We start from the raw sequence: 20,189 nt of genomic DNA, 5'->3' as shown, positions 1-20,189 counted from the left end.
AAGGAAGCTGTAAAGGCCATTATCTGAACATTTAGGACAATTGTCCCATGTGTGATCGCTGTATCACAGTCATACAGGAGAATGCCCTCGCCCTTAAGAAAGAAAAGCTGAAAACTACTTGGAGGTGAACTCTCTTAACGTCCCAGCTCACTGTCAGATGGCCTAACAGTGAAAAGTAAGTAAGACACACACAACACACAGTGAGATGGATAAGGCAAAACTGGGAAACCCAGGTAACAGGTATAGAGTACTGTATAGACTACTGCATTTTTTATAGGTCTGAAACCTTTCAAAAATAAAAAGCTGGGGGAAAAATACACATAGCTGCTTAGAAAATAGAGTCCTTATCTCTTAGAAATACATGCTGAAGTATTTACAGGAAAATAAAAACGGTATCTGTGACTTGTTTGCAAATAACGAGGGGGAGGTCGGATTGGCCACAGACAGGGTAAGTGGTTCCTGAACCGTTACACAGCACATGAGGGCTAATGCGATAATCTTCTCTGTGTTTGGATATGTTTGTAACTTCCATAATAAAAAGCTAGAAACGTAATCACTGGCTCATCACCCAGAGAACCTGGTTCAGTAGGTCTAATGTGGGACTCAGTGATCTGCACTGAACAAGCATCCCAGGCGCTTCTGATGCATCACCAACGTGCTCTACCGAGTGCAAGAAAACCAAGGTGGTACTTAGCTCAGGAGAGCTGCAATAGGTAGGGGAGGGAAAAGGAAACAGGCAGGCTAACCTCTGAGGTTTAAAAAAAAAAAAAAGGAAAAGGAAAGTCTAATAAGAAAGTAATCTGGCCTAAGAAAGGTCTTAGGGGGAATTCCCTGGCAGTCCAGTGGTTAGGATTCGGCGCTCTCACTGCTGGGGCCTGGGTTCAATCCCTGGTTGGGGAACTAAGATCCCCCAAGCCAAGTGGCACAGCGAAAAAAAAAAAAGAAAAAAAAAAAAAGGTCTTAAGACTTGAACTAGCGGCAGGTCTATATGCAGACCCGCTCCCCAGCCTCATTGCAGCTCAGGCCTCGGTCTCTGGGCCTGAGAAGTCTGTCCTTCCGCTGCCCATGCGGAGGCAAAGGGCAGCCCCTGATCTGCTGTGAGGGGGAGATGTGCTCCCGCCATCACAGGCAGCCACCGCACATCAAAACAGCTTTCCGCGGGGCAGTGAGGTTTCACTCTGCCATTAGCACGGGGACTTCGGGGACCAGATAGCTCAATTTGACACTAATGCAGGAGCACAATGGTTAGTTAGACACGGTGCTGCCCTCGAGGGCCCCAAAGGGAGAGAGAAACAAGCTTTACCCATCAACCAGCCTTAAAATCGAAGCTTAAAAAGCAAAGCCCAAGGGTAAACTAGGATTCGCCTCCATCAGGAGAAGCACCCCGATACTCAGTCTAAGTACAAATCACTGAAATTCTGGCATCCAACCACCAGCTCACACTGTGGATGGTGACTGTATGGACTAAGCAATCTTTATATATATATATATTTTTTCTTTTTGTTTTGTCCACACCTCCTGGCTTAAGGGATCTCAGTTCCCCGACCAGGGATTGAACCCGGGCCTCGGCAGTGAAAGCCCATAATCCTAACCACTAGGCCACCAGGGAACTCCCTATGTTTGTTAATTTATGACAAAAAAGCAACAAAAAGTACACTTCAGAGGCGGTGTGTACAGGGCTAAATGCCAGTGTTTAATCTCAGCACCACTGCTACTAGCAGAGAGGTCTTGGGCGAGTTACTCAAACTTTCTGTGCCTCAGTTTCTTTATCTTGCTGCTGTGAGGCCAGATGTAATATGTACAACACGGCAAAAGCTTAGAGCAGAATCTGGTACATAGTAAACACTAAGAATTATTTAAGTATTAGCTCTAATTACTGATGTTAATGCTGTTAGTTTCAAGTCCCAAGTAACTAGTTTTATACAAAGCAAACTATACAACCACGGTTATCAAGAAATCTACAGTTAGGCAACAGTTCATATCCTTTAATTTGTAAAACCTCAATTTTATATGTACAACTGCAACATCAGAGAAAAAGTTTAGACGGCAATTTCACTACTATATATATTCCATAGAAACAATAACCAAACTGGGTTTTAAAAATATAGTGGAGTACGACATATCGTTTCATCTTAGTTAAAAATGCATTAACTAAATCTGCTTATATTACACCTTAGATAAACCCCAAAATGATATAAAGTAAAAAAAGCAAGTTATAAAAGGTCAAGTGCAGTATGACACCATTAATGTCAGTTTTAAAACACAAAAACAAATTGTTTATAGACACATTCGTATGCAGCAAAAGTATAAAAACAGGCATGGGAATGATACACCCTGACAGTGGGGTAGCAGTGACCTCCAAGGGTAGGGAGGGAGGGAGGGAAGGGATGTAAGGATGGGACTCTGGGACATTTAATCCCTTAATTAAAAAATAAGATGGAGATTAAGCAAATATGGCAAGCCCGCACGCAGCAGCAACAAAGACCCAACGCAGCCCCAAAAAAAGCAAATATGGCAAAATGGGGAAGAACTTAAATCAGGACAGTGAGTACATGAGTGACTATCATATTATGTTTTATTTTTTCAGTATGCTTGAAATATTTCAAAATGAAATTAAGTTTAAAATTTTAAAAATTTTAATGCAAGAAATTTAATAATTAACTCCATGCTAAACTGTAAGATTAAACGCCATCAATCTTCTGCTATGGAATCATGATTAAATTGATCTGACCTCTGAAAACCAGAAAAGAACTAACGCCACTGATTTAAAACAGAATAGCACTCCTTGATTCAACAATTCCAATTCTAAAAACGTACTCTTAGGAAGTAATTAAGAAAGTGAACAAAGATATTCATTACAGAATTGTTAATATCAAAAAACCGGAACCAGGGCTTCGCTGGTGGTGCAGTGGTTAAGAATCCGTCTGCCAATGCAGGGGACATGGATTCAAGCCCTGGTCCGGGAAGATCCCACATGCCGCGGAGCAACTAAGCCCGTGCACTACAACTACTGAGTCTGCGCTCTAGAGCCCGTGAACCACAACTACTGGAGCCTGTGCGTCTAGAGCCCATGCTCTGCGACAAGAGAAGCCACCACAATGAGAAGCCCACTCGCCACAACTAGAGAAAGGATGCTTGCAGCAACGAAGACTCAACACAGCCAAAAATAAAATATATAAATTTATTTTTTAAAAAAAACCAAAAACGGAACCAACCTAAATGTTCCTCAGTAGGGAATTAGTTAAATAATGATACTTAATGGAATACCATGGGGTTATAAGAAACATGGTTAAATATCTGTATATAACATGGAAACATTTCCATTTCCATGACGGTTTAACAATTTTAACAATCATTAAACAAATAAGCAAAGGAATAAACACACCCGATATCCCTAACCTCTCCTTAAGCCTGGTTAACTCCTTAAGGCTAAATCTGTTTAAAAAGACAGACTCAAAAGATGTATGCAGCCCTAAGAGTGGTACATAATAGATGTTCAATAAATGTCAATTTTTTTAAAAAGCACTAAACAGGAAAGCATATTTAGCATGATCCAATTTAGGGAAAAAAAAAAAAGCATTTAAAAGCACACACATTTCCATGCGTATCCAAAGAAAAAAAGTCTTGTCTATACACCAAAATGTTAATATGGTTAATGGAGTGCAGAAACTGGAAAGGATTGTTTTTGCTTTCTTTTTTCCCAATTTGTTTTATTTAAAACAAAAACAAAAACTTTTTAAACATGTAAATTAGAGGAGGAACACATTTCAATCCCAGCATCAGTTCTGTCATTTCACTGCTACTTTTTGCCTTTGATACAAGTAATTATCAGAAACTTCTAGGAAAAAGACTGACCTAAGCAAATCAGTATTACTCTGTTTTACAGAAAAACACTGAAGATGGTTTGGTCTCACTTTAAAAGTTTATCTAAGGTTGTAACAATTCTCAATTTAACCTGCTGGAGTACAATAGACAGTGCCCACAATTCCCTAAGTCACTGGAAACCTATATTGTTTTTGCTATTCAAGGCAATAAGTTGGTCAATGAACACGGCAATTTAGCAAAATCTGAACTATAGGCTTTCATTTAAGCTGCATTTATGATTTATCTTCAGTCTCCACTCATTCCCTGTGATACTGTTTTTCTTTCCTACCACCTCCCACCAGCAGGGTCATGGCAGCCATCAGGTCTTAGAGCTTTTTCAGAGTTGATAAAATTCCTTTCAAAGTTAACAACGGCTGCTCACCCACTTGGGGAAGCCCCTCGATACCAACACTCATATGTATAAATAAACCTACTGCAAAAGTACTCTGTGGTTGGGACTTCCCTGGCGGTCCAGTGGTTAGGACTCTGTGCTCTCACTGCCGAGGGCCCAGGTTCCATCCATGGTCGGGGAAATAAAATCCCACAAGCCACACAGTGCAGCCAAAAAAAAAAGTGCTCTCTGGTTGCAAACAGGAAGACCATGTCATTTACGGGGCCCTTGGAAGCTGTAAGCAGTGGGGCAAAGGCCTGCTGTAATGAGAGAAAACCAAGAAAATAAACCTGACCACCCAACGTGAGTTTTTGAGAGGTCTGGTAGCCACCCTTAGCAGATGTCTTGGAGGTAAATAGGGCTCTGAGAAGTTAAAGAGCCTGAACGATCGTCATGAACAGAAGCATACACCTTGCACAAGGGCCCACAGTGGGAACAGGGTGAACTGCTGACGGGCTGTCAGGAATTCAAAGGCAGAAGACGACTTGTGGACAGACACCTGCAGTGGACAAGTAAGCTCCAAGCTCACTCCGGGCCCCACCTCAAGCTTCTGAGAACAAGACCATTCCTGGCAGTCTTCACCACAGTAATATTCCCATCCAAATCTCCTTCCAGAAATTAGCAACAACAGAAACAGTCATGGGCTCACAAAGCTCTCTTCTTTTGATGCAGGAGCCAGTCTATATATAAATGTCAGAGATGACTAACTCCTTCCCCCCAAATACCAGCAGCTTTGCTTCTTCACAGTTCACCAACTCTATCCCACTCAGATCATCCTAATTATTTAGATAAAATCTTCTGGATAAACAGGCAATTCATAATAACGTAAGATGTAAGATTCATTTTGAGAGGCAAGGTTGAAGTATGACTTCTCACCAAATATACTGAATATCAGTGAAAAGAGTCACACTGGTGGGTGGTCAAGCATGCTCTCAAAATAGGGCAGAACTGAGTGACAGGTGCACAGATGTCTACAGACAGCGAGACACCAGGCCTGATGCCAACACTACCCGTTACCTAAATTCATTCTCAAACAGCCTTCAAGAGTGCTAATCAAGACACGTCCTTCCCCTAAAGCTAGCAAAACAATGGCAAACCAAAACAGTGTCTGAGAACGTCCATAACGCCCCTGAACAACCAAATCAATTAATACGGGTACCCAACCAATTAGATAGAGCCTGTTTTCCCATCTCCTTGCCCTTTGGCCTGCCTGTGCTTTGGGTTTGCTGGGCAGTAACATCTTAAAGGGGGTTTCAGGGCTGAAGCTAATCACACTATGGCCATCTCTTTACTGCAACACGTGGTGTTCACCTTAACATGTATAAAAGGACTCACTGTGGTTATTTCTGGTGAATCAAATATATAGGATGCTTGCTTTTTACTGGACTAATTTTTAGTAGTTTGTATGTTAAAAGAATTGTGTATGGTTGTGCAACTCAGTGAATATACTATAAACCATTCAACAGTACACTTTAAAATGGATGAATTATAGAGTATGTGAAATATATCTCAACAAATCTGTTTTTAAGAAGCAGAGAGACTGATTATTTACAGGGAATACTGAGCAAATAAATAAATATACTGAGGATAATGGGATTGGAGGTATCGATGAGCTCACTGCTTTTAATATCCACATGTATAGAAATATAGATTTATATGTGCATGGATGTGTGTATATAAATGTATTTCACAGGTCTGTCTGCTGAGTGGGCCTAGAAGCAATAACATAATGGCAGTAAGCACACCTAACACCCAGATTTTGGTTCCTAAATACCATTCCCCACTAAATAAAACCACCTCTTCTCGGAGAAATGGCTGACTCCAGGGGTGGGGCAGGGAACACAGGATGAGCCTGGAGCATCTTTTTGTACCAGAAAGTACGGAAGCTTTCAAAGAATAATAGGGACATAGCAAAAAGACACAGGAGTCAGCATGAAGGGGGACCCACTGGACAAATCTGGACAGTGAGTCCATAATGAAATGAATAAATGAATGCAGACACCATCTTAGCCAGCTGATAAAAGTTATCACCGGTCATGAAACAAAGTGACATCATGCAATTCCTAAGAGAATTCAGAGAGAAGAACACTTCTATGACAGTGCCCTCAAAAACACACAAATCAAAAGGATCCTAAGACAGACCCAAACTGCATTCTACAAAGTCACTGGCCTGTACTCTAAACACCAAAGTTAAGAAAGACAAGGAGGGGGCTTCCCTGGTGGCACAGTGGTTGAGAGTCCGCCTGCCGATGCAGGGGACGCGGGTTCGTGCCCCGGTCAGGGAAGATCCCACATGCCACAGAGCGGCTAGGCCCGTGAGCCATGGCCGCTGAGCCTGCGCGTCCGGAGCCTGTGCTCCGCAACGGGAGAGGCCACAGCAGTGAGAGGCCCACGTACCGCCAAAAAAAAAAAAAAATCAAAAAACAAACAAACAAAAAATGAAAGACAAGGAAAGGCTACGGAGAGAACTAAATGCAACATTGAAACAATGAATTAGATCCTGGTGTTGTTGGAACAACAGGTGAAACGTGAACAGGGTCTGTAGATTAGATATTATATCAATGATAATTTCCTGATTCTGACGGCTGTACTATAGTTACATAGCAGAATGTCCTTGTTTATAAAAAATATACATGGAAGTATTAAGGGATAAAAGGATACCATGTCTACAACTTAAATGATTTAAAACAAAAACAAAAACAAAACCTGCGGGGAGATACAAGTGGTAAGATTAATTTTACCATATTAATCAAATGTTAACAGTTAGAAAATCTGAGAAAAGGATTTAATGGAAGCTCTTTGTACTATTTTTGCAACCATTCTGTAAACTTGAAATTATTTTAAAACTGTTATTATTTTTATTTTTCCTATTTTTGGCCATGCTGCATGGCATGCGGGATCTGCAATGGAAGTGTGGCATCTTAGCCACCAGACCGCCAGGGAAGTCCCGTATTATTTTTAAGTTAAAAAGGCAAAAGTAACCCTGAAAGACTAGAACCAAAAGGCTTTCTAAGGAGCCTATGGTAAAAAGAAAGTGGTGCTGATAATTAACCAGTGCCTGGGGACTCTAAAGGGGTGGGGACGGGGACAGAGAGACATTACAATCTTCTGCTTCTCAAATGATTACAAGGAATTGGCAGTACTTTTTTCCTAACCTCCCTTAAACTCCAGTCACCTGGTCCCCTACTAGCTTAGGCTCAGGCAACTGTTTTATTTATTTAAAAATACCAACAGGTAGCTCTCCTTCCTGGTTAAGAAGCTGTCCAAATGGATGCTGCTGTAAACACAATAACTGTCTGAATTGTGTAAACACAATAACCTCAGTAACACTGAAGACTGTATTATGCATTATTCAGTGACCACAATGCAAAGAAGGTATTGAATGGTTTATGGTCAAATTGTTTTATGCATCTAGTTAATGACAATATCATGCATCGTCTGGTTCTCTGGCACGGAAAAACTCAAACTAACATTTAGAAAAGAACATTTTCGCTGTGCACCAGCTATGGTAGTGGTCTTGTAATCAACAGACAGCATCCTAGTTCCAGGCACCGTCTTGACTGCGGGGACAGAGAAGACTAAAGCCGTGACCCTCCTCCCAAGGTGCTCAGAGTGTAGCTGGAGAAAGACACATCAACAGACCGGCATCGTTCAGGGTGACGGGGCACGGGCGGCAACAAAGAGGAGCTGAGAAACCTGGACATCAAGACAGAAATTAGAGCAGCAGGAAAGGCTTCCTTTAAAGGAGGTGTCCCTGAGATGAGTGTGAAAAGGAGAACTCGCCAAGCAAAGTGAGTACATAAAGTCACTCCAGTGGGAGCTGGACTGCACGTGGCAGGAGCCACGAGGTGGACGTGCTGTGGTGGGAGCATGGAGCAGGGGTGGGGAGGATGGAGCAGGGGCGGGGAGGACAGAGAAGGGGCGGGGAGGACGGAGCTGGGGAGGACGGAGCTGGGGAGGATGGAGCAGGGGCGGGGAGGACGGAGCTGGGGAGGACGGAGCTGGGGAGGATGGAGCAGGGGCGGGGAGGACGGAGTAGGGGCGGGGAGGATGCAGCAGGGGCAGGGAGGACGGAGCAGGGGTGGGGAGGACGGAGCAGGGGCAGGGAGGACGAAGCAGGGGTTGGGGGCACAGAGCAGAGCTAAGCAAGGGCCACACCATGCAGTTTCCAAACTGTGCTAAGGGCGCTTACACCTGGTCTTAGGTGAAGAAGAGCTAGAGCTACTGAAGGGTTTTATGTGCAGGAGAGACAGTTCAGTCTTCATTTTGGATCAGGGAGGGCAATGGACTGAACAGAACTGAGATATGCGCAGAAGCGGTTCTCACAGTCCAGGCAGCAAATGATAAAAGACTGAGGTAGAGCAGGGGACTCGGACGGACCAGCCGGAGGTTCCCAAAGTTTCCCCAGTCACGGTACTCTGGGTGTCCCAGGAATTTTTTCACAGCACCCCCCAGGCCAAAAGGGTGCCGAAAAGTTAAGTAGTCAGGGTGACAACTTAGTAAAAAGCACCTGTGTCTGACGCCTTGTGCCTGCTGGGCACTGCACAGCTTCTCCTGCACGGAGAACTCAGCACCATCACCCCCATTTCTTCAGCAATTCTGGTGCAATGCTGGCTTTTCCTCACAGAAACCACTAAGAAGCAGCCCCACAAAGACATGAGGTCATCGAAAGGAACGGGATGAGCTGATGCTGAAACTGTGAACGCCTCCAGCTAGCTCACAATGCCTGACATGCTTTCCCTGAAAATCAAAAATATCCCTAGTGCCCTGGGGTGCCTTTGTGCACAGTTTGGGAACCATGGTTATAAGCCATTCTTAAGAGGTAAAAACCAGGCTGCCTTGAGAACTGGCTGGGTGTGGGGAGATACAGGTCTCCCAGATCTCCAGCTCAGAGTCCTGGGTGGGTAGTGGAGCCAACAAGTGACAAAGAATATGCAGGATGGGGAAGACCAGGCCACAAAGCCTCTGGTAATGACAGTGCAAAAGGAAGAAAATGATTGCTAGGTACTATCTATCGTGTACGAATATTCAAGGGTACTCTCTTAAGTTTGAGAATTTTACAGAGAATGAATGACACCTTATACTCAGAGATTTCTTACAGCCAAAGGGAATGAAAGAACGTCTTTAAACCACACCACACAAAACCATTCACAAGGCTCACACTACTGCATGGGGCTCAGTTTTAAGTAAATGGTGTTAAGCACACACCTGTCCTCTTTTCCCCCGTACTCAATACTTTTAAAACAAAGTAACTGCTACGGTAAATACTGTTATTCAGCTGCTGCCTCTTCCTGTTACTTTGCTACCTGTGAGAATGAGAAAGCAATGAGTTCCATGTTAGGAAAGGTTTTTTTTGTTGTTGTTGTTTTTAAATAAATTTATTTATTTACTTTTTGGCTGCACTGGGTCTTCGTTGCTGCGCGCGGCCTTTCTCTAGTTGTGGTGAGCGGGGGCTACTCTTTGTTGTGGTGCGCAGGCTTCTTATTGCAGTGGCTTCTCTTGTTGCGGAGCACGGGCTCTAGGCCCACGGGCTTCAGTAGTTGTGGCTCGTGGGCTCTAGAGCACAGGCTCAGCAGTTGTGGCACACGGGCTTAGTTGCTCCGCGGCATGTGGGATCTTCCCAGACCAGGGCTCGAACCCATGTCCCCTGCATTGGCAGGCGGATTCTTAACCACTGCACCACCAGGGAAGTCCCAGAAAGATTTTAATGAAGGAGGGAGGGGAACAGGTTAAGTTAGTGGTTAAAATTAAATACATCCGCAGAGCTAGCCAGGCTATGTTAGTGCTCTATCTATGTCAGTCCTATCGCGGATCATCTAAAATTGATCGTTTCGCCCTTTTAAGTTTCTACGACCAAATCTGTTCCTGAGTCAGCCAGGCAACAGACGCGCGAACGTAACTCAGATGTGTCAGTGCTCGGTGGTCAGGATGAGCACATTCACTAAGAGGGCATTTGGAGCAGCGACTCTACTTCTGGGTAATAAAATGTTATGGCTGCACTTGAGTTAGGTCTGACTGCTAACAGAAACACACAGTCATAAACACCCTTATCAGCTGACCCTTCAGTAAGGCAGGTGGCACAGGGCCTGGCCGACGCATCCCTGACTGTCTACAGGCAGCTACGACTCACTTCTCGGCTTCTGAAAACTGCCACAGGTTTGGTGTGGCTAACAATACAGGATTTCGGTGCTTGCAAAATGTGTGTAGGGCAAAGAAAGGGGAACGAAAGACCACCCCTCGGCTGTTTCGGTACTACTGATCCCAGGACTATCAACAGTAATGTCAAACTCTCGGTGTGAACGAAGCTGGACCACTCTGAGCGCAGCACGCTCACTCGGGGGTGTGGAAGAGGCTCATCCTGAAAAAACAGGACGCCCATGATGGGAGAGGTGGAGTTAGTGACCATCAAAGACAAGTCACTGATCGACACCAGAAAGCCGTGAGTATTCAAAAGACAGTCCCCCAGTAAGTTCCTGCAGCCCTTGGCTTCCTGACAGATGGCGACACCTCACTGTGAGCCAGGAGAAGATGAAGTGTAACACCGGGGACCCGCATTCCTGAGAAGGAACCCAGAGGTGCTCCCGGACGCTCACCGAGACACTTGAAGGGGATCACGATGTGGGTCTTGCACTGCTTCTTGTCCCTCCGGCACCAGTTGTCCACGCTGACAGGCTGGTTTGCCTCCATCACATTTGTGATCTGTAGTTCTGGATACATCTGCAAGGGAAGAGGAGACACACACAGTAGACTGACTTTGTCCGTAAAAGACGAACACTCGCTGGTGAGCCAGGACCAGTGTCTGCGTGCTCAGCTTCCCCATCGTTCTACATAAATCTGAAGTCCCCGCTGCTGCCTGGTTCCAACGGAAGTAATCAAGCAAAGAGATACTGTAACTGTTAGCTTTCTTTTGACAGGTAGATTTTGGACCACTTCTAACACATTCTCTTTGAAAAAAGACCTACACAAGCGGCAAGCGTTCAGCCCCAAACAAGTCTATTAGGTATCAAGTCCACTTGTAGGGTGTGTGTAAATAGCTGAGTTCAAGAACTAAAACATTTAAGAGGCAAGTCTATGGAAGTGTGTGTTAATGAAGTTATAGAATAATATTCCAACCCTGACCCCAAAGGCTAGTTTTGGTAAGAAATTAAAACATCTCATACGCTTTTCTACGTCAAGCGTTGACCCAACAAGTCTGTTGGATCAGACATGAGATAATCCCTTATGATACTGGTGGCTTCTACCAGCAAGTGCAAAACACAAGCACACACGTGACACTGGGCTTGTTTCACAACTTCCCATAACACGTGGGAAGCCAAGGGAACCAGGCTGCACTTCTAAGGCCCCGCCAAGCTTCTGCAGTATTCCGTCCAGAAAGGACAGAGAGCTCACAGCACACCCAGGCCAAGGGCACACTCAGAACAGAAGCCTGCTGCCCCCATCATTACCAGCTCGGTCTTAGGTCAAAACAGCAGAATGACAGAGCACCTACTTCTAAAGCAAACAGGTTCAAACGTGACCCAGAAACGTTTAAGTTTCTGGCAGCATGCTTACCTCCTGACAGTACTGGAGAACTTCTTCCTTTGTTCCGAAGCAGCTCTGAGTGCCTGTTGGGTCAGGTTCCCATTTCCCAGTCTGAATGTTCACGTGCATATTTAGCTTTCCACAAAACATTGCAATCTGAGGCTCAGCAACAGCAAACCCTGTTCCAGCATTGGCTGCGAGGGCCTATCGAAGGGAAAATAAATTCCAGGTTCACTCCCAAGAGGTGGCACGGAGGGAGAGTCACTTAGCGGTTTGTGACAGCAGAATTGACCTTTTAAAAAATCTTCATTACTTACTATTTTTTCTTCATAAACAAATCCTTTTCCCAGGAACTAAGCCAGAATAAAAAATGACCTTTGGACATATATAATCAGAGAGAAATGTGCATGGGAACTGTAACCACCACTCCCCATCTAGATACTTCTGACTTGGGAACCCAAAATCCACCTGCAGTCCCCTCTAATACAAGCAAACCCACTTTCCATTCCTTAATACACCAAAACACAAAAGTATAGAACGGCGAGAGTTCCAGCAATTTTACTCAATTCACTTACATGACAACATTTTACTGAGCAACTACTATTTTTGCACAGCAACGTGCTAAATGCTCAGGACACAAGGCTGAGCAAAGGGTTACGGCCCCTGCCCTCTTGGGGTTTATGGTCTAGTTCAAGAGTCAATTCTCACACAAAAAGATTCCCAGATGTCCTACAAAGGAAAAGAACATAGAGCTGAAGGAGCATACACAACAAAAAGGGAACGTGACTTAGGCTTGGGTAGGAGGTGATGGGGAAGCCTCCTGAGCTGTGACACTGGAGTGGCTTTGGCCATCCCCGTTGGGGGAGAATGTAGACTGTGAGTCTGTGGAGGGTCCAAGGGAAGGGTGGGTGGCACACGTGGTCAAGACTGGATGGTCTGTAGACCAAGAAAGGATGGAGTGCTGAGGGTTCTAAGTACAGAGTTAATATTTTTCAAATGCAGCTCTGATGTTCTCTGTAGGCAGGGGGATGGCTCAGGGAGCTGGAGAGATGACAGTACTTGGGTAAGGCAGCACCGGCAGACAGCAGTGCAGGCAAGACTGGGTGACGATGGCTGGGGGGTGACCAAGAGGCAGCATGGCTTGCATAACTCAGTGAGCAATGGCGTCGTGCATGGAAAGAGAACACTAAAAGAGATTTCATGAACAATTTTATCTCATGTTAGGAAAAAAATCAACTATCTGTAGCCATCAATAGCTCACAAATTACAGGTGAGAAAAAACATTTACGTACGATGACAGTGAGGCTCTTACAAAGTCTCGTGCACCAGAAAAAACACAGGCATCCCTGCATCTAAAGATATACCAATATTGATGGTTACATTCACAATAAAGTTCTGTGGTCTCTCCTAATGGGTAAGTTCTTTCAAAACAAAAATTAAACATCTTTTTAAAATGTTAAAACTTGAGGGGTCGGGTTAGACTATCTGGCCTATTATGATCTTTTCAAAAAGAGTAAAGAGCATTGGTATTAAATGGTTTTCCTATTAACAAGAAAAAGTAGATATGACACGGGTTCGTGCCCTGGTCCAGGAAGATCCCACATGCCGTGGAGCGGCTGGGCCCATGAGCCATGGCCGCTGAGCCTGCGCGTCTGGAGCCTGTGCTCTGCAACGGCAGAGGCCACAGCAGGGAGAGGCCCGCGTACCGCAAAATAAAAAAAAAAAAAAACATTGAAGAAGAGAGTCCACGTGTGGCTCGCTATGGCTGTTGGCTGAAAGGCCACAAGAGTTCCAACTGTATGAATGCTCAGTTCACGGGTCAACCACTGAGGTCAATACATCGGTGGTAAGTGCATTTGATCTTTCTGCAGAGATGGTCAACAGTGCCTTCCCTAAAGAGGATCTAAAACACCAGAGGTTAAAGCAGCAGGAAGAGGCAGCTTGGCAGCCACAGCTCCTCACATCAGTTCCCACCAAGGAAAAGGAGGGTAACTGGAATCAGTCCAGACAGCTCATATGCTGCCGTGATTCATTTCTGAGTTCAGAAAGATTAATCCTTGTGGCCATCAGAGACTCTCAAGAAGGTATCATCTGGAATATAAAAAGCCTCTGCGGACCACGTCTAGGGATCAACTAACCAAACATACCCCAACCTTACCCAGCGTATAACAGGATCGCTTTTTCCTGTAATGTTCGTGCTTCTTTCCTTTGAAAATGCTCTTATTTAACGTGCTCTCCATTTTCGGAGGCACACACTGTGCCTTGACCCATTACATCAACATATAAATCTATCTGTTTCCTAACCTAACATGTTACAAATGGGATTTCGTTGCCAAGTCAGCACTTCCGATATCCTGTGAACCTGAAATCCTCTAGGAAAGAAAATTAACGCCCCCGCTTGGGCACCGCGGCCAGCCCTTGATCTATGAACACTGCAGCATTTTTAAGGCTTTGGAAACAAATTGCAGCAACTGCTTTCCTAGTTCAGCACTTCCATTTAACTTAATAATTCATTCTTATTAAGAAATTCCATTTTATTAATTTGACTCAGCTACTCAAGGATGGAAATTCAACTTGGTAAAAAGTGCTTCTAGTAACTTGGTTGAAAACCTGAAATGGCTTTAACGCAATAAATAAATAGAAACAAACATAAATCTGAACGTAACTTCAAACAGGGCCTTTAATCATCACCTCAAGAGAAGCAACTCCTGGGCCCACCTCAGCCCCACCTCTCTTCACAAAGCCTCCCAATCCAGAGCAAACAGGTAATCCATTACTTCCTTCCTCACTACAGCTACTGCCCCAGATTCCAACTTGGCTCCAGGCTCTGTGAAAGTGCCTGCCACAGAGGGAGCGTCCTCCAAAGAGGAGGGCTTTATTCTATTCCTGAGGGAGTCTGTTTCCTGCGACAGGAAGTGCTCCTGTGGTCCATGTACCCCCGAGAAGCAGGGCAGCACAGCTCCAGCTCCCATTAGAGCACTGTACGTGTACCACCTACTAACCACCGGCACAGCAGTGACATCAAGACACAGACTCTGCTCAAAGACCCTCCTTTTTATTTATTTATTTATTTATTTTTGCGGTACGCGGGCCTCTCACTGCTGTGGCCTCTTCCGTTGCGGAGCACAGGCTCCGGACGCGCAGGCTCAGCAGCCATGGCTCACGGGCCCAGCTGCTCCGCGGCATGTGGGATCTTCCCGGACCGGGGCACGATCCCGTGTCCCCTGCATCGGCAGGCGGACTCTCAACCACTGCACCACCAGGGAAGCCCTGACCCTCCTTTTTTAAATGAATATGTCAGTGAAATGACAATCTATTCATGGATGTGAAGATCCTGTATTCATTTGTTTGTTTAAGTTCTGAATGGTACTTCATGATTCCTAAATTAAAATGACTTAGGTCTGTGTCCACAAACCTGCACCTAAGATTTACTTAATCAAACAAAGTTTAAAAAATCCACAGTTTCAAGGTTATCGCCCCAATATATTAACTACAAAAGGGAAGCCAAACTACTTCGCAGTGGAGACACTGCCGTCAACCTCACCAGCCATAATTCGTGTAAGAGGACAGATGAGGAAAGACACACCGAGGGACTGTCTCAGACTGGAGGCTATGGAGAAAAAAGATGCAACGTGGGAGCCCAGACGCGATCCTGGAACAGGAAAAGGACACTGGTGGGAAAACTGGAGCGGTATCTGAATAAGGCCTGCGCATCAGTTAACACTGCTGTACCAATGTCAACCTCCCAGTTTTGATAAATGCACAAGGGTTATGTCAGATGTTAATACTAAGAGAAGCGCAGTCTAAGGATACAGGGGAACTCCCTCTACTATTTTTGCAACTTTTTAAAAACTCTAAAATTAGTTCAAAATAAAACAGTTTTGATTTTTTTAAATTCTATTCATCGCTTGCCTGAATTTCGACTGTGACTCCATGGTTTCAATCTGCAAAGAGAAGACACGCTCTTTGGTAGGGCAACGAGCAAGTATGATCAGAGCAGGCCCAATACCTGAAAAACGTAACTATTTATTCTGAACATACCCTAATGCAGTAAAACCCCATGCGTATATATATTACATTTGATTTATCTCCAATGGGAGGACTATTACAATTCTGCCCAGAACCTCACGTATGAGAAACTCCACTTCTGTTACTGTCCAAAGGGTGACTGTGTTTGAGGTCCCTAGTGCCTCTTCCTCAGCAGTACAGCGTGAAGCTTTCAATTTAAAAAAGCTCCAAGGACTTCCCTGGTGGCGCAGTGGTTAAGAATCCGCCCGCCGATGCAGGGGACACGGGTTTGAGCCCTGGTCCGGGAAGATCCCACATGCCGCGAAGCAACTAAGCTCACGCACCACAACTACTGAGCCTGCGCTCTAGAGCCCATGAGCCACAACTATTGAGTCCATGCACCGCAACTACTGAAGCTTGCGTGCTCTAGGGGGCCCGTGAGCTGCAACTACTGAGCCCGCATGCTGCATCTACTGAAGCCCGCATGCCTAGAGACCATGCTCCGTAACAAAAGAAGCCACCACAATGAGAAGCCCGCGCACCGCAACTAGAGAAATCCCGTGTGCAGCAATGAAGACCCACTGCAGCCAAAAAAAAAAAAAACAAACCTCCAAACTTCAAACATTTCAACACACTATTTAATAAAATATCAGGATTCTTGTTAAGCATTTTCCAGCCTGAACAGCAAACTGAGAAACCTGTTCTTAAAAGTGACAGTTCACGTTACGCCAACTGAAAATCCTTGGCTTTTTTTTGTTGTTGTTGTTAACATTTGAACTTAATTCTAATTAGAAGCTTGTGAATTAGGGTTACGCGGAAAAACTCTGAATGTAAAAGGTCATTATTCTTCCACTGATGTATGCCAGCTGTTAGGTATCATTTTCATAGGCAGTAATTTATACAAATAATCCCTGCTTTTATTAGAGCTGTAAATATTAAAGTATAAATGATGTATCATTTCCAAGACTGAAAATAGTTTAGACTGTCTCCAAGGCTTTTTATAGGAACGTGGTAATCTGTCCAACTGGATTATACTGGTAAGGATCCAAGCACCAAGATTTAAGAGAGGCCTGTCTTTCTGTACGTGTCTCTAAGATGAGAGCTAAGAGTCTTTTATAAAGGAAGTTACTGAAATACATAAAACACTTTCAAGTATTAAAAAAAAAAGGCAGAACAGTGTTTATGGATCTAAAATTCTCAAGTGAACAAGTTCTTTACAGGTTCCTGTGTTTCTTTCCAATTGCCTGTAATGGGAATTCCACTAAACTGACCTCCTCAGGAACAGAGGTCCTAGGGACATGGCTTGGCCAGCCATCACCTTCTGCTCTCTCCACTCCTGACCCTGGAGGAAGTACGTGATGTGATGGTGAAGAGCACGGGCTGTATGAGATGGCAAACCGTGACTGTGTTCCAGCCCCACCACGGACAGGCTGTGCCACGTTTGGCAGGTTCCCTAACCTCTCTGGACCTCAGTCTCCCGTCTATAAAATAAGGACAATAGTAACTACACACCATAGTGCTGTTCTGAGGTTTAAGTGAGTTTAACACATGAAAAGTGCTTGAAACAGTGCTTGTTACACAGGAGTTCTTCAAGTGTTGATAGCTATTAGTATCAGGCTTTAAATTTCTTTATCTGTAAAACAGGGCTACTGACATACTATTCCTCTGGGGCCTGTTGTGGGATTAAATTAAGAGAATGCACGTAAGCACTAAGCACAACACCCGACCTGAACGTTAGCATCGGCTGGCTCCTGAAGATGTCATTTTCTCTGGCTACAAGAACCAGGGCTTAAGCCATGGGCACACCACGTGACCAGTCATCCTCCCCAAACCCGTGAAATGGGGTGAAGGCTGCACATTCCTCCTCTACCTCTGAAATTTGGACACACCTGAAGAGGGCTGCATTCACACTCCACATTTTATTTTGAGGGAATTCAGTCACCAAATGTTTATATGACAATTTAATACTGCCTTACCATTTAAAAGAAAATCACTGGGGGGTTGCTGGCTTCCTAGCTCTGGTCCAGCTTCCAGCCAAACGCAAGTGAGGTCAAAATGAACCTGTGTTTTCTATAGAGACACTGCTGTGATCAAAAAAGCACTACGTGGGCGTCCCCGGTGGCGCAGTGGTTGAGAATCTGCCTGCCAATGCAGGGGACAAGGGTTCGATCCCTGGTCCAGGAAGATCCCACATGCCGCGGAGCAACTAAGCTCGTGTGCCACAACTACTACTGAGCCTGTGCTCTAGAGCCCGTAAGCCACAACTACTGAGCCCGCGCGCCTAGAGCCCGTGCTCTACAATGAGAGAAGCCACTGCAATGAGAAGCCCGCGCATCGCAACAAAGAGTAGACCCCGCTCGCTGCAACTAGAGAAAGCCCGCGTGCAGCAAGGAAGACCCAACACAGCCAAAAATAAATTAAAAAAAAAAAAAGCACTACGTTATTTCTCTAAATCTGTTTTCTTGAGGGATATTCCCTTGACTTACAAGCTAAGTAGCCTCATGGAGGTTATTTAGTTTCTCTCCTGACCCCAGTTTTCACTTTTGGGCAACATAAATATGGCGTTACCCAAAAGTTAGGTATTACAATAAATGACCCCCACAATATTAGCTTTTGCTCACACTACGGCAGACAGAAGTCTACTTTCCTAAAGCTCCTGATGCATAAGAAACGTGGTTTGCAAACAAAGACAGCTTCCTCACTGAATAAAAATCTGCATGATTCCAAACAAAAGCAGTAATATGTCATGCTTTGAAGGCTGCTACCCGCAAAGGTCAGAAAGCCAGGAGGATGGAGTATGAATATTAACATCAGAGGATCTCCATGGTGTGAACCTGGTCTTCCCCTCGGCACTCATTGGCCAGTATTACTCAGGCAGCAACCAAGAGCCTGCCAAACAAACAGCCTAGACAGGGTTGGCGGGGGGTGTGTAGGCATGTTTCCTAAACCTTAAAAGGCTGAAATGATTTCAAGTAACAAACACCCAGAAGTACAAATGATTAAATATTAGTCATTAAATATGTTCATTCTGAGTCATTCTTATTGACTCACAGATGACAGAAATACTACAAATGACGGGGAATTTTCTGTTGAATATCCAAGCACACACCTGGCAATATTCTCAGACGTTACAAGCTTACTTCTGGCTGATTTGATGCTCTATAATATTTTGTTTATTTTAAAGGCATTAAGTCAGTCATTAAAAATTAGGTAATTTGGGGGCATATTTCATGCACTTGAAACAACAAATTACACCTCTTTTAAAAAAATTCTATTCTTCAGATAGAAATATTTCACTAAAATAAACACTCAACTTAGTGATTTTTACCAAGGTTAAGTTGGGAAACTATCTAACATGTCAGCTTTGGCTGAAATGCTCTGACTTCAAGATGTTACAACCACAAACATCAACAGCCAATGTCAGACATGTGAACTGATTTCACTGGATCTTTTCTCCTTTAATACACTATCTGGGAAAAGATAAGAAAAATCCATGCAGCTGCAAACATCCATGTTTTAATATTTAGGACAGTTTTTACTGGCGTTTTAAATTTAAAGCAGGGGTTCCCTGACACCTTACTTGCCTGGTAAGGTCTGTAACAACAGATCTTAGGCAAGTAAGAAAGGTCTGGAGAGCACGTGCGCACACGAATGCCGAAGGTGCTGAGATGCAAACTGTCCTCTCTTTTTTTTTTTGTTTTGCGGTACGTGGGCCTCTCACTGCCGTGGCCTCTCCCGTTGCGGAGCACAGGCTCCGGACGTGCAGGCTCAGCGGCCATGGCTCACGGGCCCAGCCGCTCCGCGGCATGTGGGATCCTCCCAGACCGGTGCACGGACCGGTGCACGAACCCGTCCCCTGCATTGGCAGGCGGACTCTCAACCACTGCGCCACCAGGGAAGCCCTGCCCTCTCTTGAGAAGTGACTGTCCTGAATTCTAAGGTTCTCTTTTTTACCTTTGCTTTAAAATGTTTTTCATAGGGTGGCAGCAGTAATAAATGGGTGGTCTGTTTTTTAAAAATGCTCCTTCCATGATATTAAGAACTGACAACTTTATCTATCTAAAATGTTTTTCTTAGCTTTACTATTCCATGAAAACCAAAGAGTCAGCACTTTATTTCTAAGGTTCTGTGACGCTGAATGGCAAGAAAGGGCAGAAATTCCTCCGTGAATAACCCATATCTTTCTTTCCTTATAAACAGAAAATAAGACAATTTGCCAGGATGACGTTCACAGGGCAGGGAGAGGAAATGCACATTTAAAAATACAAAATGGGCCATTTCCACATGCTGTTCTGCTGAACATTTCACGTTTACTAGGTCAAGCAATATTCACACATCAATCTTGATGTGACAAATCACTTTAACTTCTAATGTCCATCAAAATGCTATGAAAATAACACAAATA

At 44.4% G+C, this 20,189-nt stretch overlaps 1 protein-coding gene across 5 annotated transcripts in view; it reads right to left on the bottom strand.

The window, feature by feature from the left end:
* APLP2 (amyloid beta precursor like protein 2) overlaps nt 1–20,189 on the bottom strand; it is a 71,136-nt gene that overhangs the window by 24,144 nt on the left and 26,803 nt on the right. For all 5 annotated transcript variants that reach the window (XM_030841278.2, XM_030841292.2, XM_030841299.3 and 2 more), the window contains exons 2-3: nt 11,807–11,980; nt 10,849–10,972 (exon numbers count right to left, since the gene is read on the bottom strand). In XM_030841278.2, coding sequence (XP_030697138.2) covers nt 10,849–10,972; nt 11,807–11,980 — 298 coding nt within the window. The remainder of the gene's footprint in view (nt 1–10,848; nt 10,973–11,806; nt 11,981–20,189) is intronic.

Source organism: Globicephala melas, chromosome 8, assembly GCF_963455315.2.
Source record: "Globicephala melas chromosome 8, mGloMel1.2, whole genome shotgun sequence".
NCBI lineage: Eukaryota > Metazoa > Chordata > Mammalia > Artiodactyla > Delphinidae > Globicephala > Globicephala melas.
This window is presented reverse-complemented; position numbering and strand designations above follow the sequence as displayed.